A 20,019-nucleotide genomic window follows, 5' to 3' on the forward strand; every position below is an offset into this window, starting at 1 on the left:
CTCTTGTAATGCTACAATTTTTTTTCTTTACTCTTTGTGTCACTGCAGTGATATTGAAGACCATGATCCAGATTATACCGACACCACAATGCAGAATTAATTACTACTTAAGCTGGCCATAGACACAAAGATTTTCAGACCATGTGTGGATTGTCCCAACATATTTTGTACTATGGCTATTGGTCGTTGAGTTGATTGGACAGGTTAAAAGATTTCTGTCGGCTTAAGATAATATAATATCTCTGCATGTATCTGTCGGACATAACTTTCGTATTTGCTGTCACGGCCAGAACATCGTCTGATTTGTTCTTTTACTACTTTATTTAATCTGAATGGTTAGTTGCAGGTCGGAAATTTCGATGATCGATCATTCATCGGATACAAGGCTAAAATCTGCACGTCTATGGTCAGCTTTAGGGGCAGATTTATCAATATGTGTGTTTACAGCTTAATAGATAAAAAACGCACCCATGTTTTATTGTAATTATCACTGGGTGAAAGTTAGAAGTCTCCATTTGTTGAATACGGTTCTAAAAATCCCATAGGAATGAATATAGGGGGGGGGGCGAGTTTTTATTTATTAATAAACTAGCATTTTGATAATTCTACCCCTAAGAATAGAGCTTTTTCCATTTCCTGAAATGGGTGTACATTTGACTAAAATGTACATCTAAAAATCACCAAATTTGTTATGTTTTAAAGAGCACAGATGTGCAAAAGAATGATTCAGGTATGGGATCCGGTATCCGGAAACCCTTTATCCAGAAATTTCCAAACTACGGAAAGGCCATCTCCCATAGACTCCATTTTATCCAAATAATCCAAATTTTTAAAAACGCTTCCCCTTTACTCTGTAATAACCAAAAGTGCCTTGTACTTGATCCAAAACCATGATATAATTAATCTTTATTGGAAAAAGTAACTGTCTATTGGGTTTATGTACACAATTTTCTAGTAGTCTTTAGGTATGGAGATCCAGATTACAAAAAGATCCATTATTCGGAAAGCCCCAGCTCCCGTGCATTCTGGATAACACGTCCCATACCTCTATAGTGATTTAAGCTAATTGTAAGCAATGTTATTGCATACTGACATTACACCTCCCTCTGTTGGCCAATCTAGGCTAAATTTGATTGAAAATGGACTAATAAATACAAAATTAGATAACAGAAGAAAAATCTCATACTGCTTTTCTTGTTAATTGCCACAGATCATGTCACAATTGTACTTTATAAAGCTTCATTAGGTTTATGAATGTGGTAAACTAATGTCAGATAACATTTACATTGAACTGAAACATAAATAGAAAATCTCTACATTGTTAGCCTTATGGTTGTTGAGATCAGTTTAAAAAGGCTTCTATTGTGAATTTTAGCCATCACTGTTTGTCTGATGTTCTGTCCCTGCCTGATTTCTCCACAGGCATCATGCATTTTGCAGCTGATAAAATATATCCAGAAACTACAATCCAAGGAGGTCCCAGTAGCAGAAGAAGTTATGGCATTGTTTGCAGGGGAACTTAACCCTGTTGCTCCCAAAGCTCAGAAAAAAGTACCTATTCCTGAAGGGTATGTATGACATCCAATATTGCCTTAACAGTGCTGAATTCAAGAGCATCCATGTGGTTCTACTACTTTCCGAAAGAGCTTAACAAAGGTAGATTTTTTGGATACTGAAACGTATCAAATGTTTTTCCCAAGACTTTAATCCGTTTAAATTAATACATTACTAATGAATAGAATGATTGGTAATACAAATAGAAATCTGTTTCACGGATGAATTAGGGTAACGGTCATTTAGGTTTTAAAAAGTCAACTACATGGAGTTTAGTTTTTTGGACCTGCCTAACTGCTAGCAGATCCAGATGAATGTTGAAAAACCAAGTCTGAAGCCACCTCTAATTTGCATCATAGAGGGGGATCCTTCATGGCTGCTGGAAGGATCTACTGGAGATAAAGATAAGCTTTATTGCATGATCCCCTTATATATTTATGCATAGATCATATGACCCCTTAAGTGCCCTCTTCTCCAATATAAAGCAGGCTGTGGTAACCAGCTTTCCTTCATAACTGAGAAATTCCATGGGAAGTTAAGATCCCGTTAGAGTACTAACTATCAAAATTGTAATGTATAATCTAGACAGTAACTTAATAGTGCTATGTAGAAAAGAAATACACTTTTGCAACCTCTTACAACCTTGTTGGCCCTTGCTGCTGCTGACTACTGGCATTGCTTGCTACAGCTAAGTTTATTATCCTCAAGTACTTTTAGATTTTTAAGAACTTGTATTACTTAAGTCCAATGAAAAGGGCTTTCAAAGTTTTAAAACCCAAGTGAGTAACCTCACATTCATCAGCACTGAATCTACCACACTGCTCTGATTTATAGATTACAGATCTTGCTGTAAGGATGCCAAATTCCCCCTTTAGCATCTTAAAATGGACATCACGTTTTTACATGGTTTACACAATTGTCATGTTTATGAATTAATTTTTTTAGAACAAAGGGTCCTTATTTCAGGTATTGTTTTGCAGTTATGTATGTTGAGTCTAATTGTGTTCACTTCTATTTACTACAGCCTGGACTTGGAGGCATGGATCAATGAGCCACCATCAGACAGTGAATCTGAAGAGGAAAAACCCAAAGCCATCTTCCAGGATGAGAAGCAGTCTCATGGAAAAACATCTCGACCTGAAATTGATGAGGAGGAACTTGCAAGAGTATGTTGAGGGTGGATTTAAATCTTTTGGGGGGGGGGGGGGTGTGCGTGTGTGTCTGGATTGAAAGTTTTTCTGTATAAGTAAAATAATTGTTTTATAAATCTTTCACAATTATATTGCTTCAATTTCTATATCTAAATGATATCCTTAAAATACACAAGAAACCTAAGTATCCTGTAAACTATATTGTTATAAACGGAGATGTCATCAGTTATAACTGGTGCCTAGTGATTTATTTTCTGTCACGTGACTCACTGAAACTTGTGTATTATAATAATGGGGACTGTTGCTTACATATATACACACAAACACTATTATAAATTATTATATTCGGTCATGTAATTATTGAAAATATTTTACAATGACATCTGCGTGTGGCAAAAGAGTGAATCATGCTTTCAGTATTTGGTGTGACCCCCTTGTGCAGCAATTACAACAACTGTTGATCAGATGCACATCAAAGGCATTTTAGCCCATTACTCCATACTGAACAGCTTCAGTTCTTGGATGTTGGTGGGTTGCTTTAGGTCTTTCCACAACAGTTAAAATGGATCAAGGTCAGGGCTTTGACTTGGCCATTCCAGAACATCTACTTTTTTCTTCTTTAAAGGGGAACTCTGGCTTCCAAACTAAAATTTGATAAAGATTCCTACATAACACAGAAACCCCCTAATATACCCATCACAGTTACCGTTTCTTCAAAAAGTACAAATTAATGCCATTTTCTATGCTGAAATCCAGCTGTTTAACAGTTCTTTTATTTCTGCATCATTTAACATCCTGGCAGGGAAGGAGGGACTGTCACTAAACACTGATGTTACAAATTGTAACAACTTCTCCACAGCTTACAGACAGCATGCAGGAACTACATAACCCACAATGCATTGCACTCTGATGTTCTGTTCCTTATTGAAATCACGTTTGCAGGGAATTGTGGGGTTTGCAGGATGCAGGCTGAGGACAGATAGCTGCTGATACAAAGTAACAGTAGCCAGCCAGCTCAGCAAAGTAGTCGGACAGATCAGCAGGAGAGCAGAGGGCTAGGCTTAGGGAACTGTTCTAAACTCTAAACCATTAAAAATCATGAAAAGTCTGCATATTTTTTAATTGATGAATATTGCAAAGTTGCTTGAAATTATGTTTACTTTTCAAAAAGCTTAAGTTATGTTTTAGTGGAGTTCCCTTTAACCATTCTTTGGTAAAATGACGAGTGTTTAGGATTGTTGTCTTGCTACATGACACACTGTCTCTTGAGATACAGTACACAGACAGATATCTTGACATTTTCCTTTAGAAATCTCTGGTATAGGTTGGAATTCATTATTCCATCAGTGATGTCAAGCTGTCCAGGCCCAGATGCATATCCATATTTTTTTCTCTTTGCTACCCTGCCATACACATTATTCATGTTCATTGTTCTCCTGATGATGTATTCATAAACAGCAACTCAGTCAACTTCTCATAAATACCCAAACATTCAAAATTAGAGTTTATCCGAGGTAGAAAAACCCTCGCACAACTCACAAATTAGATTCTTAATAAATATTTACCCGTATTTTAATTGCTACAATTTAAGGGGTGGTTCACCTTTATTATATTTTTAAATAGATAAGTAGTCATTTAGATGATATTTACAATTTGGTTTAATTAGAAAACAATTCATTCATTGGCCACGCCCTGGCTGACTAAGGTCCTGTCTACGTCATTCTTAAAGGGATACTGTCATGGGAAACTTTTTTTTTTCTTCAAAACTCTTCAGTCAATAATGCTGCTACAGCAGAACTTTGATGTCTACTGCACATGCGCCCCTCATTTGCATAATGAGCACAGCTAGGGAATGCTGCTCCGTGAGTAAAATCTGTACTAAATGAAGAAATTTAGTGGTTTCATACCACTGTTTGTAAAACCAACGTACTGTATTTTGAATTATTCAGAAAGAGTTAACAGGCTCTTCTAGCTGAGGTATAGTTTAGCCTTTCTTTGAGTAAAGACCTTATGGCACATCCTGGAAACTGTAGTCTTTCATCCCGTCTGTTATGAAACAATGCTACCACAGTATGCAGCATTCTAGCTGATGCGATGACAGGTGAAAGAGCTGATTGCTGAGAGAAGCAGCACTGAAGCCTTTTGTACCTTTAACTCATCTAAAAAATTCAGCCTCTCCCTCACTTTGTTCTATTGCGAAGTAATTGATTCTGTGACTTGAAGGTTTTACATAGTGAGTGGTGCACAGATTCTGTGGCAAGCAGAGTGATCCAGGCACCATCATTTCACAGTGTAACAAGATGAGCGAGGGGTTGCCAGAAACTACGGGCCTACGGCCACACCAGGCTATTTCTTCCTCTGTTTAGAAACGCAGACAGAGAAAGAGCCAATGCAATCTGATCTGCTCCTTGCTTTACATGCACTGACATACATGGCCCCAACCTATGTGTTTTCAAGGAGTGTATTTAGATGCAAAAGAAAAATTGCATTGATATCCTCTTTGTGCGTGTGTCTGCAGACCGATGCTGTGTCTGTAGGCACAATTACAGCAAGGCTCAGATGAGAGTGGATTGTTTTGGATCATCTTTTTCTGCATCTGCATTACCATCTACATATGCAGAGGAACAGCCTGGTGTGCCATTGACCTAAGGGCTGGTCCATTATGGTCAATCTGTAGATTCGGGTATGTCTGCGTAAATTTAAAATCTTTTTATTTTTAGCAGTTCAAATAGTGTTTGTGTACTTTTTTTATTTTTTTTTAACATAAGCTCAACTGAATGAGCTCATCTCAAAAATATTTTTCCTTAAAGCTGGCCATACTGTGAAACATCAATTTGTGTGAGGAGGTTATCAAACAGGCTTTTCTGTCCTTGGGTGTAAATAAAACTTGTGTTTCCTGAGTATGGCACGAATACCTCATTTCTTGTAACAATTATTTGAAAACCGCTAATGTTTTGAATGTTTTAAATTGTTTTTAGAGGCGAGCTGCACGTAAAGAAGAGCAAGCTAATAATCCATTTTATATAAAGAGTTCTCCATCCCCGCAAAAGGTACATTAATCACCGATTACTCATTAAAATGTCTGTAAGAAAGCCTAATCGTTTATCTTTTACAATAGATTGTATACTTACTGTATCTTGTTAAAGTAGACGGGTTATAATCCGTGTTATATATGTCATATTTGATGTGTGTAAGTTTGTGTGGACACTTTAGAATTAACCATGGTATAGAAACATACAGAATGATAAAGCTTATTCTCATTTCACTGTAAAATAAATGTTTTATGGTTTTAGTGTAGAGGTCATCTTTTTTTATCATTTATTTGTTGCAAGTTCCAGTACAAATGGTTTACAGTGGTTACACCATTTTGCCTTTTGTAATCCTGTTCACACACAAAAAAGTTTATATTATAAGGAGAGATCTAGAAAAGAGAAAAAAAAAAGTCAGGCAATATTTATGTTATCCCTTGTATATGGATAGCTGCAATTGTGCATCAACTGCAGACAGACCAATTTCCTTTAAATGTTAAGTCCTTAAAAATTCCTTGACCCATTAGTCACCAATCAACCAATCTTTACATATTACTGAATTCCTCTGAACAACCCCTTCCTTCATAAGCTTTCTTAAAGGAGAAGTGTTCCCTCTATCAACTCTATTGTATCCATTGTATTTTGACCATGGGTAACATCTGAATCCAATGCAATAAAGGATTCTTTTAGGCATGAAATAAAACTATTTTAAGGAGTATTCTTCTGCTTTGTGAGAAAGTATCAGAATTGTACTCCATTTGCAATAATACATTGTTTTAATACAGACTTTTTTACTTTTTCCTATACCCTTTTTATCAATGAAAAGGAATAAATGATTTATTTAAAAAACTTAAAGGAACAGTAACATCAAAAAATAAATGTGTTTTGAAGTAATAAAAATAAAATGTACTATTGCCATGCACTGGTAAAACTGGCGTGTTTGCTTCAGAAACACTACAATTGTTCATATAAAGAAGCTACACAGCAGCTTGTTTATATGAACTATAGTAGTGTTTCTGTAGCAAACACACCAGTTTTACCAGTGCAGGGCAACATTACACAATATTTTCATTGCCTTAAATCACTTTCTTTTAAATTCAAAGTTTGTGTTAATAAGCAATGTATTGTAATATACTATTTCTGGTAGGGGGTAATGATTGATTTCCTGGTAGTTCGTTAGTTTTAACTGTCTCATTTTTACCTTTGTTACAAAAAGTCTTGCTTCCTGATTTAATTTTTTGCATGTAAAGCCAAAAATAAATGTTCTTTTAGGAATAAAGACGACTGCTGCTAGGAGTAACAATTACTTTTACAAATAACTGTAAAACCGATGTTATTTCTTAAGAATTGTATTGTACATTTGAATGTAGCTTTGCATGACCTTTAGTTATGCATTAATGTATTTTTGAATTTACATCAACTGATTTATCAAAAATGTAATGTGATTTTTTTTATTCTTAATTGTTTTGCACCCAAACTCAAAAACAAATTTTTTTGAAAACTCGAATGTCTGGAATTTATTAAGCAAAAAAACTTGAAAATTAAATTGTAAAAATTTGGTTTTTATCTGAAAACTCAATCAATTTGAGTTTTTAGGACATAAATTCTATCAACTCAAGTATTTTCGGAACTTTAACTCAATAATTAAAGGTTTTTCCCTCGTAATTTTTCATTCGAGTTTTTGACAATTAGTTTTTTCTTCATAAATACCCAACATTCAAAATTAGAGTTTATCCGAGGTAGAAAAACCCTTGCACAACTCACAAATTCGATTCTTGATAAATATTTATCCGTATTTTGATTGCAATAATTTAAGGGGTGGTTCACCTTTATTATATTTTAAATAGATAAGTAGTCATTTACATGATATTTACAATTTGGTTTAATTAGAAAACAATTTGTTTTCAAAATATCTATCTGCAAAGGTAGTGCTGCATACATCCTTAGGATTTTACTCTCTATCCAAGTCAGCAGCATCGGACACACCCTGGCTGACTAAAGCTGGCCATAGATGTTGAGATTTTTAAAAGATCAGATCCTGATCGTGAGACCACGATCTTCTCAGAACGATCGTACGAATTTACCATCAACTAAAAAGACCAATTTGCCAGGAAAACAAAGGGGAGCTGCCTGCTTGGCCCTGCAAACATAGATAGATTGCACTGGGACCAACAAAGATTTTTTGACTTTTTGACTTGGCCGATCAATTTCCCGACAGATGTCGGCCGAAAAATCGTAAGATGTACGATCGTTCGAATACCACTAACCGCACGATAATTTCGAAGGATTGGTCGGGCTTCCCTTAAATCGGTCGTTCGGCAAGAAGAATCGTCGCGTCTATGGGGAGCTTATGGTCCTGTCTACGTCATTCTTAAAGGGATACTGTCATGGGAAACTTTTTTTCTCTTAAAACTTTTCAGTCAATAGTGCTGCTAAAGCAGAATTTTGATGTCTACTGCACATGCGCCCCTCATTTGCATAATTTGTTTGGATTGGCTAAAACATTTCAACCAATCAGATCAATGAACAGCTGAAACAACAAGAGAAGAGGAGTCCAAAGAAGTGAGCATTGGGGGTGCATCCCTGCGATGTGAGTCCATCAAAGATACTATATGCAGCACTACCACTGCAGGTGGATATATTAAAAATGATTGTGTTTTTTAATTAAACCAAATCTCCTTATTTTTCTAATAAACATGAAACACACCTGTAACCAGGACAACTACAGCAAACATAATTTCTTATGTTGGTAGTCTCAATGTCTTCATGTTTATGCGAAGGACAATGTTTGCAAAATAAATATCTCTCTACATATGTTACAGTGGTGTGTTTTCTGCTTTCCTTTAGCTTTATCAGGACAGTGCTGGTGTTGAACATATCCCTGTTGTGCAAATTGATCTCTCAGTTCCACTAAAAGTGCCTGGTAGGTAAATTCTTTTTTCATTTTATTTTTTGATATTGTATAGTGTCTTCTGTATGCTAATTTTTAACGTCTGTTACTAGGCCTGCCTATATCTGACCAGTATGTAAAATTGGAAGAGGAGCGCAGGAGCAAGCAGCGTCAAGAGAAGGACAAAAAGAAAAAGAAGGAGAAAGTTAAGAAGGGTAGCAAGACACGACGGCACCATTCTCTACATACTGAAAGTGATGAAGATATCACTCCTGCCCATCATGTGGATATCATCACTGAGGAAATGCCAGAGGTCAGAATGCTAAAGATTTAACTGCATTTGCAATTATTTAGTCCCCTGCCAGGATACTTGCCAACTGGGATTTTTGTATGTACAGTAACGTGTCGAAGTAGATTTTGATGGAACTCAATGAACACCAAAAGTCTTTTAAGATATGGAATGAATTGCAGTGAAGCTGCAGTAAATTGCTATTTTATCTCTTTTGTTCCGAAGTACTTTCTTCATATGGAAGCTTTTTTTACTCCCCTTGTCCTTTCAGTTTCTTTTGTGCACACTTTTAAGGTGTGCACACAGGTCTTGATGAATAGATTACATCTTGTAATGCTATGATTTCAAATAACTCCTAAGGCTTTTTAAGTGCAGAATTAACTGAATATCCACTGAACACTTTTTTCTAATAAAAAAATACGGGTAGAATGGTACAGTTGTGTTTAGAATAATAGCAGTCACTACATCACTAACCTGATCAATAATTATTTTTTTGGTAGAAATTCTATTTCTACATGGCAAATAATTTACTAGTAGGTGTAGTAGAGTAATAGAAAACCAATATACCCAATAGTCATGGCATGCATGCTGCTGATTCTGTGTAAATAAATTGTTACTTGAGGCTTGTTACAAATAATAGCAGTTTTCAAAATAATATCTTGTTTCAAATTATAGCAGTGTGGCGTTTAATTAGTGGGGTCATTATTCTGTGAAAATCGGGTGTCAATTTCGGCCCTTATTTAAGGAAGTAGGGCAGCAAATTTTGTGCATGCTGGTTTATAGTGCATTTCTCTCTGAAAATCTGGTAAAATGAGTCATTGCAGTCATTGTTAAGAAGACAACGTACTTTAATTAAAAAGTTTATTTGAGAGGGGAAAACATAAGGAAGTGCAAAAAATGATAGGCTGCTCAGCTAAAATGATCTCAAGTGTTTCTAAAATGGCAACCAAAACCTGGATGTGGAAAGATGTGGTAGAAAACTACCATTCAAATGGATAGAAGAATAGCAAAAATATTCCAATTAGAAGACGCCTCTGTGAAGCCAATCTATTGGCAAGAAGCTCCTACAAAGTCCCATTGCTGAATAGGATACAATATGCCAAATAACACATTGACTGGCCTAAAGAGAAATGTTGCAACATTTTGTGGACTGATGAAAGCAGGTTTGTTCTTTTTGGGTCTAAGGGCCACAAACATGTTTGTAAGACGACCCCCAAACACAGAATTCAATCCACAGTACACTGTGAAGACCGTGAAGCATTGTGTCGCAAGCATCTTGATATGGTGATATTGCTCATACTATGGATCAGTTTCAATATATCAATCATCCTGTTGCGTTTTGCTGAAGAAAAAATACCCTTGAAATGGGTGTTTCAACAAGACAACTCCAAACAAACCAGTAATGAGCAACATCTTGGTTCCAGACCAACAAGATTGACATTATGGAGTGACCAACCCCAATCCCTGGACCTTAATCCAATAGAAAACTTGTGGGTGACATCAAAAATGCTGTTTCTGAGGCAAAACCAATAAATGCAGAAGTTGGTGAAATCACAGATGTGCAGCAGTTCTCAGAAATAACTAAATATTAGTGATTCAAAGGAATGCAAAATCTTGAAACATTTGGCAGTTTATACAGTGAATGTTTGACTTTGTAAAGACGAATGCAGACATTGCTATTTTTTTTCTTCACTTTCTGTAAAGGAATAATACAAAATTGAGACATTTTTCTCTTTTGATTTGGAATAGAATGTGCAGTTTGCCCAATGCATTAGCATGTATGGAAAAAAAAAACTTGTTTTCACTTTCACATTCTGCTGTTATTCTTTACAAAACTGTATACTTTGCTTATCTGCCAGGCATACCTATTACTTTTGTAGAAGCCATGCAATCTGCTAGTTCTTATTTCATTAGAGAGAGATTTTTTCATCAGTGCAGTTAAAGTAGATTGAAAGGTAGACAAACAAATTTCCATAGATTTGTCTCATTATGGTGTATTTTTTTACTGGAAGCTGAATACATGTTCAGGAAGCCTGTGTGCCAAATGGAAATACCATGCAACATGAGGTTTAAGGATCCAGGTGCCAATCAGCTTTAAAGCTTTCCCAGATACATATTGATAACCATGAACTGGTCTTTGCAACCTGAGGAAGACTGCGGTGTCCAAAAGCTAATTCACCGCCTGCTGCCTTGGTTGAGCATGTTGTTTTGACTGTTGAAATTTCTCATTTCAGAATGCATTACCTAGTGATGAAGATGACAAAGACCCAAATGACCCTTACAGAGCTTTGGATATAGATTTGGATAAGTAAGTATCTTTTTCACTGTAATTAAGTTAAACATTCTATCCTCAGTTCTAAAGTTCTTGAAAGTTTTAGATATATTTCAAATATTTTACTAATGTTACCAAAATGCATTATGTAGCTGGTTCATTCTTAATTTATAACTTATTTGATTTCCAACAAAAACTGTTGCTTTGCTATTTGCTTTGAGTACAGAACACTCTTGGCTATATATAGCATATTTAAATATATAGATAGAGAGTAATTTGAATGGCAGCCATTCAAAGCTGAAAAACGCACAGGATACACGGCAGATAACAGATATGCAGTTTAGTATACAATGGGATTCTTCAGAACTTATTTTATCTACTGTTTTTCTACTGAAATTGCTGCACCCATGTCTGCACAGCAGGTTGTTTATATAAAATATAGTAGGGTTTCTCAAGAAAAGACACCAGTTTTACCAATGCAGAGCAACAGTGCACTTCCTTTTGCCAGCATTTTTTGGTGTTATTGTTCTGTTAACTGAGAAGTGCCGTATATACTTAAATAATGCAAGGTCTACTTTTAGTGAAGTTGTCTCATTAGGATCAACATCCATAAAAGCATTGTTAGCATTCTGTTCCATAGAAAATATTACTTAAATATTGATTTATGAGAAAATGTTTATTGCTATGTTTAACAAAAAAAATGTTCTTATGTGACCATAACATAATAAATATCTGAATGAAAAGCATGAAATAGGAGGGTGGTGTAGACAAGCTATTTGTTGACATTATCTTGAGATCTACTGATCACCAGCTAAAGGTCTACTGGTAGATTCCGATCTACCTTTTAGGCACTCCTGCTTTAACTGCTGGATTCCAACATTCTATGCAGGATCGTTGATCCTGTATGTAGTAATCTGGGCTAATGTTCCATGTGGGTTGCTGCAGAAAAAACAGCCAAGGTTTTTGTATTTACTGCATTGCTTTTACTTTCACAATTACATTGAAGGGTGTTGTGTTTTTTATACTCTAAATACGTTTAAAATAGTATTGCCATGCAAGGACTCATAAACCTGAACAACCCAGAGAAAAATCAGTTTGGTTAGTGCAAAGAATTAAAACAAAGAATTTGAGAGGGTTAGCTAGCAAGAAATATATAATTTCCCATGGGTAACTAATTATTGTTTTTGTTTTAGGACAGCATATACTTTCTAAATATGCCTGAATTTCTGTGAAATTCAACTGAAATATGAGTAGAAATTTTGTTTTGAGAATGACATTCTTTTGGATACAAAATTCCAAGTTATAAAAGTTCTGAGTAAATTGAAAATCTGTTGGACATTGGCAACAACAAAACATTTGAAACAAACATCACCAGTAATGTGCCCATAAGAACCAATTAGATCTTTGCTTTTGTTTTTTTTACTGGGTGACTGTTGAAATCTAATTGCTGTTTAGTCGCTATGGGCAACATCGCCTGTGATTTATACAGTATGATAAATTGGCTCAATAATGTGTAAAATATGGTTTTACATGACTCTGCTACACAGAAAAACTCAGCAATAGACAAATATCTGAGCTCTATGCTGTCAGTCAGCAACCCAACTTGAACATTTTATTTATATAGAAGGGGAGGAGAGCACAGAATGATGGTGCATCTATAAAACACTACTGATCTGCTAATTTATTTGAAAAAAACTTTGTGTACACCTAAAGATGCAAAGGCAGATTTTTTTATATTTTCATTTTATTGTTACAGTACAGGTATGGGACCTGTTATCCAGAATATTTGCGACCTGGGTTTTTTTCTGGATAACAGATATTTCTCTTACAGGCGTCTGTGGGACACAGGGACCTTGGGTTATAGCACCCACTACTAGGAGTCAGGACACTAGAGCAGAAGCTGAATCCTCCCCCTCATGCTATACCCCTGAGAGTAGTGGACCTTACAGGTCACCAAGAATGACATTACAATTCTGCGGCCAGACTTAAGTCTTGGCAACAGGAGCTCTTCCTGAAGTATTCTCATTACAGAGAATCTCTTTACTCAGGCTCCCTCTGTGGGATTGCTGCACTTCGGCTAGCAAGCCTCCTAAGAGAGCTAGCCCCACAGCATTAGGGTCTCTGTTCCACATCTGAGCCCTGCTGAGAAGTGCATGCTTGTACCTACACAAGTAACCGTGAGTATCACCAGGACCAAAAATTACCTGGTGTCTACTCGGGGCTTAAAGGAATAGTTCAGTGTGAAAATAAAAACTGTGTAAATAGATAGGCTGTACAAAATAAAAAATGTTTCTAATATAGTTAGTTAGCCAAAAATGTAATGTATAAAGGCTGGAGTGAACAGATGTCTAATAAAACAGCCAGAATCCAACTTCCTGCTTTTCAGCTCTATAACTCTGAGCTAGTCAGCGACTTGAAGGGGGGCCACATGGTACATTTCTGTTCAGTGAGTTTGTAATTGATCCTCCGCATTCAGCTCAGATTCAAAAGCAACAGAAATGACCCATGTGGCCCCCCCCTCAAGTCTCTGATTGGTTACTGCCTGGTAACCAGGGTAACCAGTCAGTGCAAACCAAGAGAGCTGAAAATCAGGAAGTAGTGTTCAGACTGACATGTTATAGATCAAATCACTCCAGCCTTTATACGTTACATTTTTGGCTAACTATATTAGATACATTTTTTATTTTGCACAGCCTATCTATTTAGCCAGTTTTTATTTTTACACTGAACAATTCCTTTAAGGGTCTGTTAGCACCAGCCGCACGCCCCCCCCCTCTTCCTGGCCAAAACTGCTGAATGCTGCCTCAGGGTGCAGTTGCCTTGTCTTCCTTAATGCGGGCATATTGCAGAACATCTGCACGCCAACACAGCAGAAAGCATTAGGCTTCCTTCTTCAGAAGCACCGAAACTACGTTGACGTCACTTCCGATGGATTTCTTTGCACCATTACGGTGTTCTCAGGCTTAAAGCCGCTGCACCCAAGAGGAGAAGCAAATTACTCCTGCTACTGTTTGCAACAAGGCGGCCATCAGGGAGCTTGTGAGAAGGGGAGAAAGTGAGACATCCCTGCAGGGAGACAGACTCTAGTGGAGAAACGGTGCAGAATACTGCCACACATTAGGTGGTATTTATTCACATTTGGGGAACAGTACCCTTACTAAACATACACTTCAACAATATTATGGCTGAGGGTAATTCAGAGGGACCCTTTGTTAGGGCCAAACAAACCTCAACGAGGGTCAAATACCTGGCATGCTCTAAAAGCCGCAAACGCCTGCCAGCATGGTGTAAAGAACCTTTCTGTGACAATTGTATAATTCAAATACCGATATTCCTCAATAGGCAACTCTCCCTCAGGTCTCTGAGTCTCTTACTAATGTGCCTGTGGTTGATGAACAATCGCTCAGTGAGGGAGAGATCCCTTTAGACCAATAGGAAGAGGAAGAAGACTCACCAAAGTCATCTTCCGTGGCCTTGGATAATTTAATCTTCTTGGTCCTAAAATGCCTCAACATTAACGAGTCAGAGACATCGACCAAATCCTCCCAATCCCTATTTAAGCATGAAAAGAAATCATTGCCCTGTTTCCCTGCCCATCCTCAGTTAGACGACATTATCCAAGCTGAGTGGGATCATCCTGAGAAGAGATTCCAAGCCAATCGTCGTTTTCAATGACAATACTCTTTTCCTAAAGAGAGCACTGAGAAATGCACTGCCCTTCCAGTCCCAGACGCTCCCTCATTTAAGGACTCTGATAAAAAAATTGGAAGGTCTCCTTCAGGGACTACAACTCTCATCCCTCGGCTGCCAAGTCTAGTTTTCAGGGAAAATTCAAATCTAACTGGCAAAATACGTGCACCCAAGCCAAGACATCCGACAAGTCCTCCTCAGAATGACCATTTCAATCCTCTCCTCACACGGTCGCACGTTGGGGGCAGATTGCTACTCTTTCAGGAGGTTTGGCTAACAGATATACGAGATTACGAGAGAGTTTACCAGTGATATCATCTAGAGTTCTCCTTCATTCTCGCTCCTCGCTTCTTCATGTTCAAAGTCCCGAACGAGCCTCAGAGGCAGAGGGCCTTCCACCCCGTGGTCGCCAAACTCCTTTAAGAAAAAGTAATCGTTCCGGTACCAAAAAGAGAACGATTCAGAGGTCAGTCTCTCTCAGAACCACAGTGGAATGTCCTAACCACAGCAAGCCTTCCTGAACCAAACGGCACAGGGAACTTGGTCAAAGTTGGAATCTCTCCTGCCAATCAACATCCTGGAGCTGAGAGCAGTGAAACTGACACTACTACACTGGCAATTCCAAACAGGGAACCGAACCATACCACTCCAATCCAACAGTGGGGCTTACCTAAATCATGCACCAGCAGCCGACAAGCTCTGTTGGAAGTGGGGAGCATTTTATCTTGGGCAGAGACAAACACCATTCTGTCAGCGGTGTATATACCGGGGCTGGAAAACTGGCAAGCTGATTATCTCAGTCAGCAGACCTTAGACCCGGGGAGTGGTCGCAATACAAGGAAGTTTTTCAGGCCATCACCCTGGACATTATGGCATCAAGATCAAACAGACAGCGCCCACAGTTCATGGCTTGTTACAGGAACCCTCTTGCCATCGCGGTTCAACGCATTAACCACTACGTAGAACTTCCAACTCGGATAAGTATTCCCTCCATTGCATCTTCTTCCCAGGGTAATACAGAGGATAAAAGTGCACGGTTGTTCTCATAGCACCTTACTAGCCACGCAGAGTGTGGTTCTCAGAGCTGATCAGTCTAGCAGGGGACAACAGGTGAACCCTGCCGTCTCACCCAGACATTCTACCCAAGGTCCTATTCTCCATCCCAATCCTGGGATGCTAAATTTGACAGCATGGTTCTTGAGACCTTAGTCCTAAAATTTAAGGGGTTCTCCGCAACAGTCATTCGAACCATGATAGTTGCAAGAAAACCAACCGGTATCCTCAACAACCTACCACCAGGTCTGGTGCTGCTATAGGGACTGGTGTTTTCGACATAAGATTCAGTTTCCTACCTTTATGGTCCCTCACCTCCTGGAATTCCTTAAGAATGGGCTGAATAAAGTTCTCTCCCCCACGTATTTAAAGTCCCAGATATTGGCTCTCTTCATATTATTCCAATGGAAGCTCACGGTCCTACCGGACATATGTACCTTTCTACAGGGAGCAGTACGTACGGTTCCGCCATACAGTGAACCTTTACCACCATGGATGGTGTGACCTTGTTCTTAGGGCTTTACAAGCCTCACCCTTTGATCATCTAGCGTTGATACCCTTACAATGGGTAACATGGAAAATGGTTTTTCTGTATGCCATCGAATCAGCATGCAGGGTGTCGGAGCCGGCCACCGTATCATTACTCCGAACGAGCGGTCCTGCGCACAGTTCCTTTTTTTCTACCCAAGGTGTATCGTAATTTCATATTAATCTGGACATCACCATTCCATCATTCCCGCACCCACAGTCTCCACAAGAGGTTGCCCTTCATTCTCTCGACCCAGTGCGTGCACTAAAATTTTATCTGGATCGTTCTAAAGAGATTCGTACATCCTCTTCACTATTTGTGTTACACTCTGGGATGCACAAGTGTGCTTCTACATCAAAAACCACAATTTCCAGGTGGATTCAGTAGGCAATTCGCAGAGCATATGTGGCCAGGGGGTAGACCCCTCCATTACGAATCAAATTTCATTATACTACAGGTATCATTACTTCTTGGACTTAAAGGAAACAGGCCACAGCATAACAAGTTTGCAAGGCAGCCACATGGGTATCCTTACATGCCTTCACAAAATTTTACAAATTTGAGGTCTTGCGGCATCAGAGGCACACTTTGGTAGGAAGGTAATGCAGGCCACAGTTTAATTTCTATGGCCGCACTTCCTCCCGTCCTTCTTTCGGGACAGCTTTGATATGTCCCGAGGTCCCTGTGTCCCACAGACACCTGTAAGGGAAAAGAGGATTTTGTGATACTCACCGTTAAATCCCTTTCTCTTCAGAAGTCTGTGGGACACAGGGCTTCCCACCCAGGAAGTCCTCCAGTACACTCGGGGGGGGGGGGGGTAGAGCATGAGGGGGAGGAGTCAGCTTCTGCTCTAGTGTCCTGACTGCTAGTAGTCAATAATATAACCCAAGGTCCCTGTATCCCACAGACTTCTGAAGAGAAAGGGTGAGTATCACAAAAGCCTCTTTTCTGTAATTTGGATCTCCAAACCTTAAGTCTACTAGAAAATCATGTAAACATTAAAAAGACCCAATAGGCTGGTTTTGCTTCCAATAAAGATTAATTATATCTTAGTTGGATCAAGTACAAGGTTATATTTATTATTATAATAGATAAAAAGGAAATCATTTTAAAAATTTTGGATTATTTACATAAAATGGAGCCTATGGGAGAAGACCTTGCCGTAATTCGGAGCTTTCTGGATAACGGGTTTATGGATGATCCCATACCTGTACTACATGTTTTAGTCGCTAATGACAGGTAGAGAAGCTTCTTAGTTCAGTGTGGTGGAACTTGTCCAATTTATCAAGTGAGAATTAAAAAACAATTACATTTCAAATCAATAAGAATTTCTAATGTTAGAATTTTTTTTCCATAAATATATATAAATTCTATAAATTTTTTGTACTGACAAAGTTATGTTTTTTTCTCAGGCCTCTAGCAGACACAGAGAAACTTCCTGTTCAAAGACATCGGAATGCAGAGATTCAAAAATCCCCAGAAAATGAAACGCCCACTTCAGACCAGAAAATCAAAAAGTTGAGCAAGAAGGAAAAAAAGCAGATAGAGTCAGAGAGACTTAAGAAAAAGGAAAAAAAGGTGATTGTGAAGGCTACATGATAAAATTATTTCTGAATGCCAATTTCTGCCTTCCCATTAGATAAGCATACTTAAACCATAAGTGAAGTATATACATATAATTTAGTGTGACAGTTCGAATCATAAATAATCCATAAAAAGGTTATGTAATAACAGAAACTCCTTTATAAACAATAGGCACATTTACACATGGGGAATAACCCATAGCAACAAATCACTTATTGGCTTTTTTCAGTCACTTGCAGATTAAACAGTGTAAGCAAAAATGTGATTGGTTGCCATGGGTTATTGCTGAAGTGTATATTTGCCCAGTGTTTATAAATGAGTCCAACAAAGTTTACCCAGGTGCAGTACCCTATACCAACCAATAATTAGGTAGTATTTACTGGTCATCCGTTCAAAAGCAAACTTCGTGAGAGCAAGAAGTTTAACATTTTCAGAATGATGAAATGGTCATTATATAATTTAATTTTAACAATAGAATAGACTATGCATGTCTATCCATGCATATATTTTAAGGATTTATAAACTAATTACTTTTCCTTTGTTTTACACAATGGTTATTTGAGGTAGAAAAGCAAGGAGAAAGAAGAGAAGAGCAAGCACAAGAAATCTATGTCCGGCACTACTAAAGAGAAAGAAACCCCACTGAAGGAAGAGGTGTTGCCAGTGGATGAAGAAGTCAATGAAACTCCATCAGAGGTGAGCAATAAGTGACATATAATTAGTTGGCTTTTAAATGCCAGGCTTTTACAGACAAGTTTAAACGGACATGATCTGTAAAGTAAGTGGCTGGTTTTATTCTTTCACTGTCAACAATGGTGAGAAATAAATTTGCCTCTAATCTGTATTTATAATATTGCTATATGTCTGCAAAGCTTAAAAACTCAACAGTCTAGAGAATGCAGCAAAGAGAAGCCAGACATGATTACTTGTAAATTTGCTGTGAAGTGGTGACTTATGTGTATGTTTTACAACAAATTTTAAATCCTTTGTATATTACCTTGCCTAGTCACAACTGCCTTTGTTTTTAGGACATGGATTTCTGGCTAAACAATTCCACGTTGCCCACTCAACCACAGGTTAGTTAACTGGAGTTCCCATTTCATGTTTTTGAATGAATTTATGGACAGCATCAAACATTTTAATGCTACTTCCCAAAATACTGCAGTTATTTCTGTTTATGTCATGTAAATGCCTATATGCACTGTGCTAAACATGAGCACACTAAATAGGTTTTGTGTTAAAGATGTTTCCTCTAAAGGAGTCTGTGGGACACAGGGACCATGGGGTATAGCATTCATCAGCAGGAGGCAGGACACTAGAGAACAGGAAAAATACTACTTCTCCCAGCTGCTATTCCCCTCACACTTCCTCATCGATTCAGTTTTTTTAATTACATTCAAAAACATATTTTCGTACAATATTCGGTGCACGTATGGCAGGAGATAAGCCGACTGATTTTGGCAGAAGACTTGGATATTGGTCGTCTTGTTGATCGGCCCAGGTGGAAAATTTTGATCCGGTGCCGCTGAAGGAACCCTTACATGTTAGTGCTGAATCATCAGATACAAGTAGAATTCTATTGTTTCTTCCTGTATATCTGATGATTCAGCTCTACATGTGCGTTGAAACAAACAATATTTGTTGAAAAGATCTTTTCCAGGAAATATTATAATTATTACATCTATGGCCATTTTTAGTGATGAGACCAGTAAGTCTCCTCTGGAGCTAGCCACACAGATATACCTGTCTCTGTCATTACCAGAGCAGAAGCTGTCTGAAGCTTGCAGGTCAATACTTTCTGCCTTTCCCCCACCGAGTGTGCCTGCTCAACCTGACCAGCTTCAATCCTGTTGCATTGCCAGATCAGGACCAATCTCCTCCATACAAACCAGTTGCAGGTGCGGTCTTGTGTTCCACGTTGAACCACAATGCGCACCAAATTGAGCTAGAAGAGAAGTCTTGTGCTACATCACTGCCA

General features: G+C 38.0%; 1 protein-coding gene across 1 annotated transcript in view; it reads left to right on the top strand.

The window, feature by feature from the left end:
* Window positions 1-20,019, top strand: part of ap3d1.S (adaptor related protein complex 3 subunit delta 1 S homeolog) — an 80,413-nt gene that overhangs the window by 41,264 nt on the left and 19,130 nt on the right. Inside the window, exons 16-24 of the mRNA XM_018243643.2 lie at window positions 1,423-1,568; window positions 2,579-2,720; window positions 5,684-5,755; window positions 8,582-8,657; window positions 8,738-8,937; window positions 11,148-11,221; window positions 17,870-18,035; window positions 18,609-18,737; window positions 19,070-19,117. Of these exons, the coding sequence (XP_018099132.1) occupies window positions 1,423-1,568; window positions 2,579-2,720; window positions 5,684-5,755; window positions 8,582-8,657; window positions 8,738-8,937; window positions 11,148-11,221; window positions 17,870-18,035; window positions 18,609-18,737; window positions 19,070-19,117 (1,053 nt within the window). The remainder of the gene's footprint in view (window positions 1-1,422; window positions 1,569-2,578; window positions 2,721-5,683; window positions 5,756-8,581; window positions 8,658-8,737; window positions 8,938-11,147; window positions 11,222-17,869; window positions 18,036-18,608; window positions 18,738-19,069; window positions 19,118-20,019) is intronic.

This window comes from Xenopus laevis, chromosome 1S (genome assembly GCF_017654675.1).
Source record: "Xenopus laevis strain J_2021 chromosome 1S, Xenopus_laevis_v10.1, whole genome shotgun sequence".
NCBI classification, from domain to species: domain Eukaryota; kingdom Metazoa; phylum Chordata; class Amphibia; order Anura; family Pipidae; genus Xenopus; species Xenopus laevis.